This window comes from Octopus sinensis, linkage group LG23, assembly GCF_006345805.1.
Source record: "Octopus sinensis linkage group LG23, ASM634580v1, whole genome shotgun sequence".
NCBI classification, from domain to species: domain Eukaryota; kingdom Metazoa; phylum Mollusca; class Cephalopoda; order Octopoda; family Octopodidae; genus Octopus; species Octopus sinensis.
In genome coordinates, this window is record NC_043019.1 from 29863843 (window position 1) to 29878842 (window position 15000).

At 40.8% G+C, this 15000-nt stretch overlaps 1 protein-coding gene across 1 annotated transcript in view; it reads right to left on the reverse strand.

The window, feature by feature from the left end:
* LOC115223554 (mitochondrial ribosome-associated GTPase 1) overlaps positions 1-13907 on the reverse strand; it is a 26142-nt gene extending 12235 nt beyond the window's left edge. Inside the window, exons 1-5 of the mRNA XM_029794191.2 lie at positions 13723-13907; positions 9571-9635; positions 7423-7617; positions 3377-3433; positions 1255-1345 (exon numbers count right to left, since the gene is read on the reverse strand). Coding sequence (XP_029650051.1) covers positions 1255-1345; positions 3377-3433; positions 7423-7617; positions 9571-9635; positions 13723-13822 — 508 coding nt within the window. The 5' untranslated portion in view covers positions 13823-13907. The remainder of the gene's footprint in view (positions 1-1254; positions 1346-3376; positions 3434-7422; positions 7618-9570; positions 9636-13722) is intronic.
* Between the last annotated feature and the right edge of the window lie 1093 nt (positions 13908-15000).

The following is a 15000-nucleotide window of genomic DNA, read 5'->3' on the forward strand; positions in this document are numbered from 1 at the left end:
AATCCACTCACAAGGCTTTGGTCAGCCCAAGGCTATAGCAGAAGACACTTGCCCAAGGTGCCATGCAGTGGGACAGAACCCAGAACCATGTGGTTGGTAAGCAAGCTACTTACCACACAGACACTCCTAGATTATTAAATAAATGTTATGACCCCCACAATACATGACATTGAAAGAGCTTACCACAATAAAAACTATGAAATCATCAAAGTAGAGTTGTTAATGCCAGTCTTGTTTAGTCACGACTGAGCAGACTTATGATTAAAGATATTCCAGCTGTAACAATTATGTTGTTTTAAAACTGTATAGGACTACATACTTTGCTTTATGAGTTCAGTAAAGCCAACAATGCAATGGAAAGTGCAGTATATGGGGATCAGACAACAAGTGTAAGCCAGTGTCAATGGTGGTTCCAGAAATTCTGAGCCAGAAAACTACAGCCTAGAAGACATGCCTCATCCTGGAAGATCTGTAGAGCTTGATGAGGACGTCCTGCAAAACCCGGTAGTACAAAATCCCATCATAACTGTTGAGGAACTACCAGAGAAGCTTTGGTCATTTAGCCATTCACTGACTACTGCACTAGAAGAAAAACGACCATCCTTGGTTTCAAGATGAAAAGTGTTCTTCCATCAGGATAATGCTTGGCTACATACAATGAGGATGACATTCCAAAGGCTGGAGCAGTTTGAATGGGAAACAATGTCCCACCCGCTATATTCGCCAGACATTGCTCCATCTGATTATCATTTATTCTGCAGTCTTCAAAATCATTTGGATGGAAAAAATCTGAATTCTATAGACAAGGTCAGTATTGAAGGAGTATTTTTTTGTCATGGACAAGTGAATTTTGGAAGAAGGGCCTTGCAAGTCTATCAGATAAACGGAAGAGCATTGTAGAAAATGAAGGAGAGTATATTTTAGATTAAAAAAGAAGTTAGTTTATCTTAATTTTGAAAAATAAAAGTATGAAAATCCACATTATTTATGGAATGACCCCAATACACGATTCCTGTTTAAGAGAAAGTAGGGAGATGTCCAAAGAAAAGTTGGCTGCTATATTGAGAGAATGAGTATATAGAAACTCCCTCTCTAGCTTCATTACAGTGCTGATGATGTTGATGATGATAGTAAAACGAATGGAGATGCTGCTGTGGATGATGATGATGATGATGTTTGTGAATACAATTCTTTGTTTGAATTGAGAAATGAATGATTCCTTGAAGATGTCTTCAGAAATAATGGTTGCCTTACCTTTTTGTATAAGTACCCTTCGTATTGTATTTATGAGTGAAGACTTTCCGACATTTGGTATTCCTATCACCATCACATTGTATATTGATAACTGAAAGAAACAAGATAGGAGGGGTGAATATATATATATTAGTGTATAATGTAACCATGCTGAACACAATATGTAATATAGGCTATATAAAAACACTGACTTTTAAATATGTCTTAACATTAGTTTCAGTAAGGTGTCTTGGGTGAATAATGTAGTCTATACAGTAACAATACAGACACTCATTCTATGATTTGTAGAAATATAGTATAATATACATTGAAAAATATCAAACTTTATCTAATACTAGCACTAGCACTATGACCCGGCGTTGCTGGGTCATAGTGCTAGTGCATGCATATACAGCTGCGTGCGTGCACACATACATGCGAGTACTGTCCAAATCTCCAACCAATCACATACAGCTAGCTGGCATTCAATTGGCGTATCAAGTTTCGGGCATTTTGATTGTGTTTTGGATAGAAAATTCACAAAAAAGTCACTTCTATTGATTTTTTAATGGCTTTGGGGGTGACTGGGGAAATGTAAAGATGTGCACGACCACCCTTGGACAGTTTTGAATGACCATAGAAAATGCGAGCCCTCTAACTGAAAAATTGTGGATTTGTATAAAGGACATGCACACACACAGACAGACAGACATTTTGCCGTTTATATATATAGAGATGTAACATAGGATATAGTGTATAACAACACATTGACCTTAACATATATCCTAATATTCTTTCTTGTATAGGCACAAGACCTGAAATTTTGTCAGGGAGGGTCTAGTCAATTATAATGACCTCTGTGTTCAACTGGTACTTATTTTATCACCTGTAAAAGGATGGAAGGCAAATTAACTTAAGCAGGATTTGAACTCAGAATGTAAAGCCAGAAGAAATGCTGCGAAGCATTTTGTCAGGATTGCTAACGATTCTGCTAGCTCACTGACTTACTTTAATATTAGCTTTAGCATAAAGTATTTGGGTGAAGAATGAGGAACTAGTGGTATTTCCTTCAAGAATGCAAAGCATGTCTAAGACAGTAAAATGCATGTAAATAACAAATCTTGATTTTCAAGAGGAAACAGCTTGGAAAAGAGTACATACATGCTTATATATACGCTGCTTCATTGATGTAGTTCAGCTGGAAGAATTGTTTGAACAGACAAAATGCTTAGTGACATTTCCCTTGGTTTTACATTTTGAGTTCAGATTCTGCTAAGGTCAACTTTGCTTTTCATCCTTTTGGCGGGGGGGGGGGGGGGGGGGGGGGGGGGTGTCGGGTCAATAAAATAAATACCAGTTGAGCACTGGGATTGAAGTAACTGAACCAGACCCCTCTCCCAACAAAAATTTCAGGCCTTATGCCTAAAGTAGAAAGGAATTATGCCGTTCAGAATTTTTAAAATTCCATTTGCTAGATTAAGTAACAGGAATGGTACCCCTATGAGGAACTTAGAAGGCATTTACAGTTATTTGCAATGTTTTAACCCTTTAGTGTTTAGATTACTTTGTCAAATTTAATACTTATTATTCACATTGTTTTCAATTAATTGTGCCTTGTCTCATAGCTTCAAGATTTTGATGATGTGATTATTTATCTTTAGAATGACATTGCAGGGTAGGTGTGAGAGGCTGAATCTCATAAGTTTGAACATAAAACAAGGACAATATTCTGATCAGATATGGCTGGTTTAAACACTAAAGGGTTAAACAAAATTTTATTAATTCGGTCACCATTAAGGTAAGACATTAGGTTGGGTCAATTTCTACCAACTACTGACAACATCTAACTCAGTATAACCTTCCTTATGGGTGAGCAGTCAGCAACTAAACTGCCCATGCATTTTACTGGGTGAGGAGAGTGTGTAGGTATCAAGCAACATGAAGAATAAATGTCTATCAAAGAGCAGAAGAGTGCCTCTCACAACTAAACCAATAGCTAACAATGCTTGGCAGGAGACAAATGGCGCCAGACTTAAGAAACTTTTGAGACACACAGTGTTTTATACAACAGTTCTCACTCTGTGATTTTAGGTTTTGGATGGATGGTGGATGTTTGTGTTATTAAACTGAAATAGTTACTTACATCTGTCTGTTTATATCTTTCATAGGAATTAATGCTGTTCATTATAGTTGGTATCAGCTGGAAAAAAAACAAAAAATAGTTAAATGAAAAAGAGGACATAACACCACTGAGGTTCTTAAGCAGATAAGGCCGAAAATGTCGCTAGAAGCTGGGATCACCAAGCGTAGATTGGCATATTTCGGTGATATTATGCGGAGAGAATCCCTGGAGAAGGACATCATGCTCGGAATGGTCAGTGGCAAGAGAGGAAGAGGCCGACCAAGAACCCGCTGGCTTGACACCATCAGGAGTGATACCGGAATGGACATGGCCAGTCTGAAGGAAGCGGCCCAGGATAGAACTGACTGGAGGACACTGATCCAACGAGTGACCGAGAGTTGACTTCGACTGAGCGGATAGAGAGAGAGTTGTTTAGCTCAATGTCATTTCTAGCTGAACAGATCTATAATCAAAGCTGTTTCAAGCATGATTATCTTGTTTTGTTCTATTTAAATATAATAATCTCAAGGTCTATATCATCCAATTTGTACTTTATCTTTTAAGGTTGATTTGGCAGGCATTTGTAGTCAGTTGAGCAACCATGTAGAGACTCAGTTGTTGGCTTGAAGAATTACCAATTCTTTTTTTTTCCACTTAAAAGTGTGGTTGTGTGGTAAGATGTTTGCTTTCCAACTACATGGTTCTGGGTTCAGTTCCATTGTGGGGCATTTTAAGCAAGTGTCTTCTGCTATAGCCCCAGGTTAGCCAAAGTCTTGTGAGTAGACCTGGTAGATTGAAACTGAAAGAAGCCCTTCATATCTGTCTGTCTATCTATCTATCTATATGCATATATACATACATATATGTATGTGCTGGTGGCATGTAAAAAGCACCCGCTACACTCATGGAGTGGTTGGTGTTAGGAAAGGCATCCAGCCGTAGAAACATTGCCAGATCAGACTGGGCCTGGTGCAGCCTTCTGGCTTCCCAGACCCCAGTTGAACCGTCCAACCCATGCCAGCATGGAAAGCAGATGCTAAACGATGATGATATATATACATACACACATATTAGCCCAGATGTTAAACGATGATGATGAAAACATGCTAAAACAGACCTCGTCAGTGCTGGGGTCACATAAAATGCACCAAGTCCATTCTGTAAACTGGTTGGCGTTAGGAGGATCGCCAAGGCAGACAGTGGACCTTGGCACAGTCCCCAGGCTTACCAGCTCCAGTTAAACTATCCAATTCTTGCCAGCACGGAAGATGGTTGTTAAATGATGATGAAGTGTGCTTTATAACCAAGTAGTACAATGTATGGTGTCATTGCATAGCAAATTGAATAAGAGTCTTCTACTGTAGCTGCAGACTGGTCAATATCTTGTAACTGGAATTTGGTAGACAAAAACTATGTGAATGCCTATTTCACACACACACACACACATATGTATGTTTGTGTTTACCTGTGTACTGAGTTGTGTCCCTTTAAATGAAAAAGGCTTAATTTAGCCATTTAATAAATAGTGATAAAATTAGTACCAGACTGAAATCATCATCATCATCGTTTAATGTCCGTTTTCCATGCTGGCATGGGTTGGACGGTTCGACTGGGGTCTGGGAAGCTATGGAGGCTGCACCAGGCCCCAATCTGATCTGGCAGTGTTTCTACAGCTGGATGCCCTTCCTAACGCTAACCACTCCAAGAGTGCAGTGGGTGCTTTTTACGTGCCACCAGCACAAGGAGCCAGAGGAGCTGGCATCAACCATGATCAGAAGGTGCTTTTTACATGCCACCGGCATGGAAGCCAGTCAAAGCAGCACTGGCATCGGCCATGTTCAGATGGTACTTTTTACGTGCTACCGGCACGGGGCTCACAACTACAATTTCCATTTGGTTTGATTTTGATATTGCTGTTGATGTTGAAATAAGTTTTGAAATCAATGATGATCCCAGAGCTAAGGACGGTGCCTCAGTTTGGTTGCTGATCAATTACTGAAACCAGGAAAAGAATAACTGGGTATACCATTGACCATTACAAATATAATTAGAATCAAACCTTCCTTAAAACAGGATCTACTGCTTCAAATCATTATCATCATCATTTGACATCCATGATTCCAAGCTTGCATGGCTCAGAAGGAATTTGTTGAGGCGGTTTTTTTATGGCTGGATACCCTTCCAGTTGTCAACCCTAACCTGTTTCCAAGCAAAGTAATATATCCCCTTGGTCGGACATGTTTTTCCATGTGCTGGTGACACATAAAAGGCACCCATACCAGTGACACGTAAAAGGCACTCATACCGGCGACACATGAAAGGCACCCATACCAGAGACACGTAAAAGGCATCCACTACACTCAGTGGAGTGGTTGGCCATTAGGAAGAGCATCCAGTTGTAGAAAGCAAGCCAAACCAGACTGGAGCCTGGTACAGTGCTCCAGCTAACCAGTTCCAGTCAAACTAGCTAACCCATGCTAGCATGGAAAAGGGAAGCTAAATGATGAAGACAACGATGTTCATTTACAACCATCATAAGATGTCAAGACAAAGGTATGTACACATATATATGATGGGATTCATTTAGTTTTCATCCACCAAATTCACTCACAAGGCTTTTATCAGTCTGAGACTATAATAGTACACACTTGTAGAAGGTGCTGCAAAGTGGAGCTGAACCCAAAACTGCATGGTTAGGAAGCAAGCTTCTTAGCCACACAACCAAGCCAGCAACTATATATGGAAACAAATTAGACAATATAGGGATAGATACCCACAGAAAAAAATACAAAAAGTCGTTGCCGGGGATTCCGCAATGGCTAGGGCACCAGGTGAAGGTTATCTGGCACCCATTGTCACTGATGTTTGAAAAGAGGATGAGGATTTCACATTCGTTTTCAGTCTTGGGGGGTAGTGATGGGTGAGCTGCTTTAATCTTCTGCAAAGCGGAGAGGCTGTCACGGACAATTCACACTCTTGAGACCTTCTTCTGTCAGGACTTCTTGAAGGACCTTTTTGATCGCGTTTAGCTCAGATTGGAAGGAGGAGCACCATTTGCCGGTAGGGATTGCAAAAGGTCGGTGAATCTGGGGATCACTCGGATGGCCGGTGGTGACTATGACGCCTCCACCGCCTGTTGCGTTACCATCTAATGCATAGCCATCTGTGTAGATTGTGAGGCCAAAGGTGTTCCACTCCCTTTCTAGCTGTTGCATCACCCACTTCTTGTCCTCGGCCATGTCTCTGGTCTTTCTTCCAATATAGTGGCCAATAGAATAAGTCCTGGGTTCATTTTTTCAACTAAAACTTTTTAAGACGATGCTCCAGCATGGTCACAGTCAAATGACTGAAACATGTAGCAGAATAAAAGAATATGTATGTGTGTGTGTTGCTGTCTCTTTGTCTTGGTTTCACATCATAGTAGTAAATGAGGGTCACCATCATGCAAGAAGTGACCTTCATTTCCATGGAAACATGTCTGGCCATGGGGAAATATTACCTTATTTGGAAACAGCTGAGAGTTGGTGACAGGAAAGGTATCCAGCTGTGGAAAACTGCCTCAGCAAATGAGCATGGAAAAGTGGACATCGAAAAAATATGATGATGAAGATGATGATTGACAAAAAAAAAAAAAAGTGAATAAGGCGCAGGAGTGGCTGTGTGGTAAGTAGCTTGCTAACCAACCACATGGTTCCAGGTTCAGTCCCACTGCGTGGAATCTTGGGCAAGTGCCTTCTGCTATAGCCTTGGGCCGACCAATGCCTTGTGAGTGGATTTGGTAGACGGAAACTGAAAGAAGCCTGTCGTATATCTGTATATATGTGTATGTGTGTGTGTGTGTTTGTCCCCCTAGCATTGCTTGACAACTGGTGCTGGTGTGTTTACGTCCCCGTCACTTAGCGGTTTGGCAAAAGAAACTGATACAATAAGTACTGGGCTTACAAAGAATAAGTCCCGGGGTTGATTTGCTCGACTAAAGGCGGTGCTCCAGCATGGCAGCAGTCAAATGACTGAAACAAGTAAAAGAGAGTAACAAGTAGATATTCAGTAAAAAACTGGATACAAACATCTTTCTTTATCACAGAAGGAAACTGTTCCTTGCAGTTGATCCACATCAATTCTTTTATGCCTTGTTGCTTTAACATGTGTTCAACATCATCTTTAAAACTCATGTCACACAGGTCAGCTTTGTTCAAAAGTAACACATGTGGTCTGGCAGCGAGGATTCCAGAAAACTTGGGGTTCTGCCCTGACAATGGAATCTGTTCAAATGTTAAGGGAACATATACAAAGCAAGCATAAATCATCATCATCATTTAGCATCTATTAAATATATGCATGCATATATACACATACAGATATACATCTCTCTCTCTATTCATTAATATGTATATACTAGCAGTATTGCCCAGTGTTGCTCGGGTTTGTAAGGGAAATAACTATATAAGCATTTTTAGAGAGTTATAGCCAAAAAATAGCAAAAAAATGATGGTAAATTTTTAAAAAATCGTTGACTCATCGTAGACATTTTTAGAGAGTTACTTCCCTTATATAATAGCGAAAAAAATGAATTAAAATGGAAAAAAATGATGGTAAATTTTTTTTAAAATCGTAGACTCATCGTAGACGCGCGTTAATACCCAGAAGGGCTCGATATGAATCACGACTATAAGATACCCGGTTTTGGTTAAACTGCACCGTAAAATGTGGGAGTAGTTAGGAATCTAAATCGTAGGAGACAGACACACAACTTGACTTTTATATATAAAGATATATATAAACAATTTCAGCGTAGGTGTTTATAAGCCATTTAAGAAACACACAAAACCCATTAGATTCCCTTCAACATTTAAATTTACTTTGTCAAATTATTTTCGTCGCTTTGAGACCGCAACCTGTTCACTGACAAAATTCCGTGCTGCATTAAATTAAATTTAAAGTGAATCTAACGATTTTTGTGTGTTTATTAAATGGCTTATAAACACCTTCCATGCTGCAATTGCTTTCGTTCCAGCACACGATCTCAGATCAGGTCACTTGCTATGCAAGTACATCTCCATAATATATATATATATATATATATATATATAATAGAAAGAAATGAAGTGAGCATCCACTGGAACTGCTATGTGAAAAATGTGTAACAATTAGTGCAAAAGTGCTGAGTGAAAAACTGGGTATAAGAGGAACCAGATGCTGTGCTGCTATGGACAAAGCTGTATATAGAAGTTGTTTGCTTAATGAGGCTGCAACCTGTGGAAGAAATCCCAGGAAGATATGCCATGAAATGGTGAAAGCCTTCAGAGTCCTGAGCTTGGCAGATGAGATGGCAAAGGACTGGGATCTCTGGCAATATGAGGTTCTCAAAAGGAAATGCACCCTCCTCAGCAAAACTGAGGTTTGGAAGTGCTATGTTTTGGGTTCAACTGTTACAGTGACCTGACCCCTATGCATTTGGCTGCCTCTTCTCCTGACTCTGCAGACTACTCAGTCATATCATATCTTTCTTGTTCCCTCATCTCATACCCAGCAACTGTATCATCTTTAATACCCTTGCTGATCACTCCACCCCCACTTTTCTGCATCCCTTTATCATCACCAGTTTCATCCACTTTTCAACTGAACCCATCTTGGCAGTCTGCCTCCTCACCAGACATCCACCTTCTCATACAATCTTGCAAACTGCCCACCCATCCACTTCTACTCAGCTTGTGCCTTGTTGTGGGGCACCTGAGCACCTTATCACCAGTATCTATGTCTTGCCTTTCCTACTGATCTCTTTCTGTTCTCACCTTTTCCCCTACTTGATATGAGTAGTCATGCAGATCCCTCCGCAAACCTACACTGCCACCCCTGTTGCTCTCATAGTAAACCCTCTTATCCCCTAGCACAAAGCTAAACCTCTGGCCCCATCTCTCCCAGGGTTTGTAGTTCTGCAAAACTGCATGGTGATCTCAATAATGCAGGGGGCATGAAAAAGGTTATGCTCAAAGGGCTGAACTAGCAGGTATGCAATAATAGAGCAAACTTAGTCACAAGGCTATGCCTACACAAATACAATTTTTGACTTTATCATATATAGACATCTGCTTGATATGGAAAAGAGTGTGAAGAGAAGTATATTATATTTTCTGTTATCATTGCTGTATTATATACTCTCTTGATAACTTACCTTTCCTTAAAAGTAGTCATTATTTATCAGGTGAAAAGGATACTCTTGCATCTCTTACTTCTATGACACAATCAACACTTTTGATACGGCTGACCATTTTTTGCATGCCTGTAAAAACACATAATTGATATTATGCAGGTGTAACAATAGTTGAGCATTGGGGGGGGGGGGTCAATGTACTCGACTAACCCCTTCCCCTAAAATTTCAGGCCTTGTGTCTATTAGTAGAAAAGAATTTTCCTCTGGTATTAAAAAGTTCCCATCTCTACACTCATAATTGTTTACTTGTTACAAAGTTATTTTTTTAACACTCGATGAGTTGACTGTGGGAAAGGAAAATAATTGTTTCAATTTTAGGGAAAGGGAGGGGGGTCATTCGATTGTATTGATCCCAGTAAATAACTCTTTTAAAGCAGTGCGGTCTGCTTGATGATAAGCCACGTCTTATGCGGCCTGCATCTTGAAAAAGGTTACCCATGCCCGATTCACATAAAAATATCTCATGAAATTTAAAGCAAGGGAAATAACCCTCGCCAGACTAATTTAGACCGAGAAAGTTTGGCGCTTGTTTGACAGATATTCTAATTAAATATGTTCTGCATTCTAAGTTCAAACCATCTCATCTTTGTGAACTTCTTTCACCTCATCCCCAGCCTTGGATAAAATATCATATATTTGTCTCTCTCGCCCAGTCTACCACAGATTAAGTGGCAATTACGATCGACTGATTTCCCCACCTTCTCTCTGTCAAGTCATTCAACCGTAACTTGCACACTCTCAGTTGTTCGTCCGTCGATCCCACAAGGGCCATCTAATCATCTTGGCGTGGTTGGGATGTGATATTCCGACTACTGCAATGAAAATCCACAGACTTTGGCTACGAAGGATTTCGGCATTTTTACACAAGTGTGCTTGGTCCGATTTTGTTCCTGCATAACTTTCAGAAAAATGGATATTTTTAACCGAAATTTTCCACGAATAACTTTCAGATGGTGTACATTCTGATATCGTTCTGAGAAATGTTTTCAGAGATGAGAGAGAATACTTTCTGATAATTCACTGGAACCAACTTCGTTTCCTCATAACTTTCCGAAATATGAATAGCTTTTAACAAAAGTTTTTACAAATAACTTTCAGATGTTGTAGATTACGATTATAACGGAATTAAATGAGAGAAAAAGGTGGGTGCACACAAATATATATATATATTTGGCACGTAAAAAGCACCATCCGACCGTGGCCGTTTGCCAGCCCCGTCTGGCACCTGTGCCGGTGGCACGTAAAAGCACCCACTACACTCACGAAGTGGTTGGCGTTAGGAAGGGCATCCAGCCGTAGAAACATTGCCAGATCAGACTGGAGCCTGGTGCAGCCTTCTGGCCTCCCAGACCCCAGTTGAACTGTCCAACCCATGCTAGCATGGAAAGCGGACGCTAAATGATGATGATGATGATGGCACACATCTCATACATCAGCAAAATGAAAATTTTAAAAAATTGTCATTATGTATGCGCGCCCCTCGCCTCCACTAATTTTTTTCCACATTAAATTCCGGCATAATCTCACTGTACACCGTCTGAAAGGTATGTGAAGAAAATTTCATTGAAAAATATCCACTTTTCTGAAAGTCATGAGGAAACAAAGTCGATGGGGCACATTGTGTAGGTACGCCTAAGTTTCAACCATTACTAATCAATAAAGACAACGACTGACTAAGCAGTACCTTCAGTATGAAACGCAATCACGCAGAAGACCAGAGAACCACAATTCCCGCTTATAATACACCTCAAGTGAGTCTGAAACCACAGAAGATGTGCAGGAAACCCGTTACTTATTCTAACGGTCGCTTTTGCCGAACCGCTAAGTTACGGGGACGTAAACACACCAATACCGGCTGTAAGCGGTGATGGGGGACAGACGTTTCCGTCTACCAGATCTGCTGACAAGGTTTTCGTTAGCCCAAGGCTATAGTAGAAGACTGTCTCCGAAGGTGCCACGCAGTGCGACTGAACACGGGATCATAGGATTGGGAAGCAAACTGCTTACCACACAGCCACGCCTGCGGCTATTAGAGAGAGAGAGAGAGAGAGAGAGAGAGAGAATTTCTTACATAGACATACTGTAAGAATAAACATTTATTTACATGAAAGAAAATTACGGTTGAACTTTCATCTAATTCTTCCAAATCTTTCTGTTAAAACTGTATTGAAACCATTTGTGGGGAATTTATAAGAATAGCAATCTTAACTGTATATTCGAAAGGTATAAACACCCGGTGTTTTACACAATGGACAGCCTATCTCTCTCGCTTTTACTCTTTCACTTGTTTCAGTCATTTGACTGCGGCCATGCTGGAGCACCGCCTTTAGTCGAGCAAATCAACCCCAGGACTTATTCTTTGTAAGCCCAGTACTTGTTCTATCGGTCTCTTTTGCCGAACCGCTAAGTGACGGGGACGTAAACACACCAGCATCGGTTGTCAAGCAATGCTAGGGGGACAAACACAGACACACAAACATATACACGACAGGCTTCTTTCAGTTTCCGTCTATCAAATCCACTCACAAGGCATTGGTCGGCCTGGGGCTATAGCAGAAGACACTTGCCCAAGATGCCACGCACCATCCTTTTTTTATTTTTTCAAGGACATTAACAAAAGTGTATTGAAATAGCTTCGACCAGGGACAAACCGAGAGTATTCACTACCACAGACAAATATTAAACAAACACAAACCAATGACGAAACCTGCATATTGCCGCTCGACCTGCTAGAAATAGCAGCCAAACTTTTTCAAATCACTCCTTACAGCTTCAAGTAAAGAAAAAACACCCGTTGTTGTCTTTTACGTAAGGTAACGTAAGGAGCACTCCGTCGGTTACGACGATGAGGGTCCCAGCTGATACGATCAACGGAGCAGCTTGCTCGTGGAATTAACGTGCAAGCCACAGACACGTGTACCCTTAACGTAGTTCTCGAGGAGATTCAGCGTGACAAGGCTGGCCCTTTGAAATACAGGTACAACAGAAACAGGAAGAAAGAGTGAGAGAAAGTTGTGGTGAAAGAGTACAGCAGGGTTCACCCCCCCCCCCTGCAGGAGCCTCGTGAAGCTTTAGGTGTTTTCGCTCAATAAACACTCACAATGCCCGGTCTGGGAATCGAAACCGCGAGTCCGCTGCCCTAACCACTGGGCCATTGCGCCTCCACTGTCTTTTACGTATCACTAAAAAGACAGGAATGCCTTTGATTATGATGAGCCTCCACGATCAGGGCTGGCCTCGATCAAAACAACAATATTGAATACACAGGCCAATTTCTTATAGTAAACAAACAACTTGACGTACAAACACGATTGGGGAAACGTTCGTACACCCAATGACAAATATGCATGCAGATGCATGGTCATCTTAGCAGCACTATCAACCGTTGGGAAAAAATCAATGCACCGGGCCTATAGTATTTATTTGCAGGAGTGGCTGTGTGGTAAGTAGCTTGCTAACCAACCACATGGTTCCGGGTTCAGTCCCACTGCGTGGCATCTTGGGCAAGTGTCTTCTGCTATAGCTCCGGGCCGACCAATGCCTTGTGAGTGGATTTGGTAGACGGAAAATGAAAGAAGCCTGTCGTATATGTGTATATGTATATGTGTGTGTTTGTGTGTCTGTGTTTGTCCTCCTAGCATTGCTTGACAACCGATGCTGGTGTGTTTACGTCCCCGTCACTTAGCGGTTCGGCAAAAGGGACCGATAGAATAAGTACTGGGCTTACAAAGAATAAGTCCCGGGGTCGATTTGCTCGACTAAAGGCGGTGCTCCAGCATGGCCGCAGTCAAAATGACTGAAACAAGTAAAAGAGTAAAAGAACGACCTACATATATCAGAATCGGGCCCCTAGAAGTCGTGAGGCCCAAGGACAACTGCCTAGTGTGTCCCCCGCCTCAAATAAAGCACTATGCACGTGTGTAGTACCTTGCTGATGTTGTCTAAATTCCAATGGAACTAGCTCAGAAACAACACCCTTGTTTCTGAACTAGAGACTTGGCTCTTAGGGGCAGAGATTTGAAAAATTAAAACCGGAAACATATAATTGATCAGCAAGTAAATAAATACAAGGCAACGTAAAATAAAAAGAAAAAAGAATAAATAAACATCATCACAAATAGCTTATGCTTTGTTTTATAAGATGCATAAGCAATACCTTTATGCATGTGACCAGGAAACCACTTGGCAACGTTTTTGTTTGCTAACGTAAAAGACTTTCGGAAAAGATGTCCATGTTTGACAAATTTCTCTGCCATTATTCTGTGGGAAACTCGAGCACACGCTTCGGCTAGTCAATCATGGGAGCTGACATATTTAAACACCCCCGTATGTCTGACAGTTTCTATATAATTAATACTGGAGAAACGAAACGAAATCTAGACGGCGTGCGTCCGACATCCTCATGAAGATGTATACACGCGCGCATACACATACATATTTATAGCTATATATGTATGGGTATATATATATATATATATATATAAATTTAAAAATAGGATAAAATCTTTATAAGAAATTATGAAGTAGTTAGCGTAGTTAGTTTATTTTAGTATTTTTGACTGTAAAAGTCCCTCCTAGCGTGCGGTACCTATGAATAATAGTACCCTATATATATATTTAATTTACTCTCACTCCCTCTTTACATTTACCTCTTCTTCTTTCAACCCTTTCACTCCCAATCACACACACACACACACTGGCTCTCTCTCTTTCACACTGTCTCTTTCTCTCTATCACTTACTCTCCTCTTCTCTATATCTTATTCACGTTCTCCTTCTCTCGATTCTTATATTTATCCAACTTATTATATCACTGTTTACCTCCTCCCTGTCTTTCTCCCTCTTATATTATCTCTTATTGTTTCATTCTTTCTTTAAACCATTAACAATCTCTTTCCTCTCTTTCCTCTTTCCCTAGCAGTCTCCTCCCGTTCTTCCCCCTCTCTGTCATTTTCTTTCTTTTATCCCCTCTCTATCTATATCCTCCTCCTCTCTCATGTCCTTATAAGCTTTACCCCACTCCCCGTATGAATGACTCCCTCATCTAAACTTTGTCACCTGTGAATTCCATATCAATCACAGATTTTTAAATTAATTTTTAAAGAAATAAACATAGGCGCAGGAGTGGCTGTGTGGTAAGTAGCTTGCTAACCAACTACATGGTTCCGGGTTCAGTCCCACTGTGTGGCATCTTGGGCTATAGCCCCGGGCCGACCAATGCCTTGTGAGTGGATTCGGTAGACGGAAACTCAAAGAAGCCTGTCGTATATATGTATATATATATATATATATATGTGTTTGTGTGTTTGTCCCCCTAGCATTGCTTGACAACTGATGCTGGTGTGTTTACGTCCCCGTCACTTAGAATAAGTACTGGGCTTACAAAGAATAAGTCCCGGGGTCGATTTGCTCGACTGAAGGCGGTGCTCCAGCAT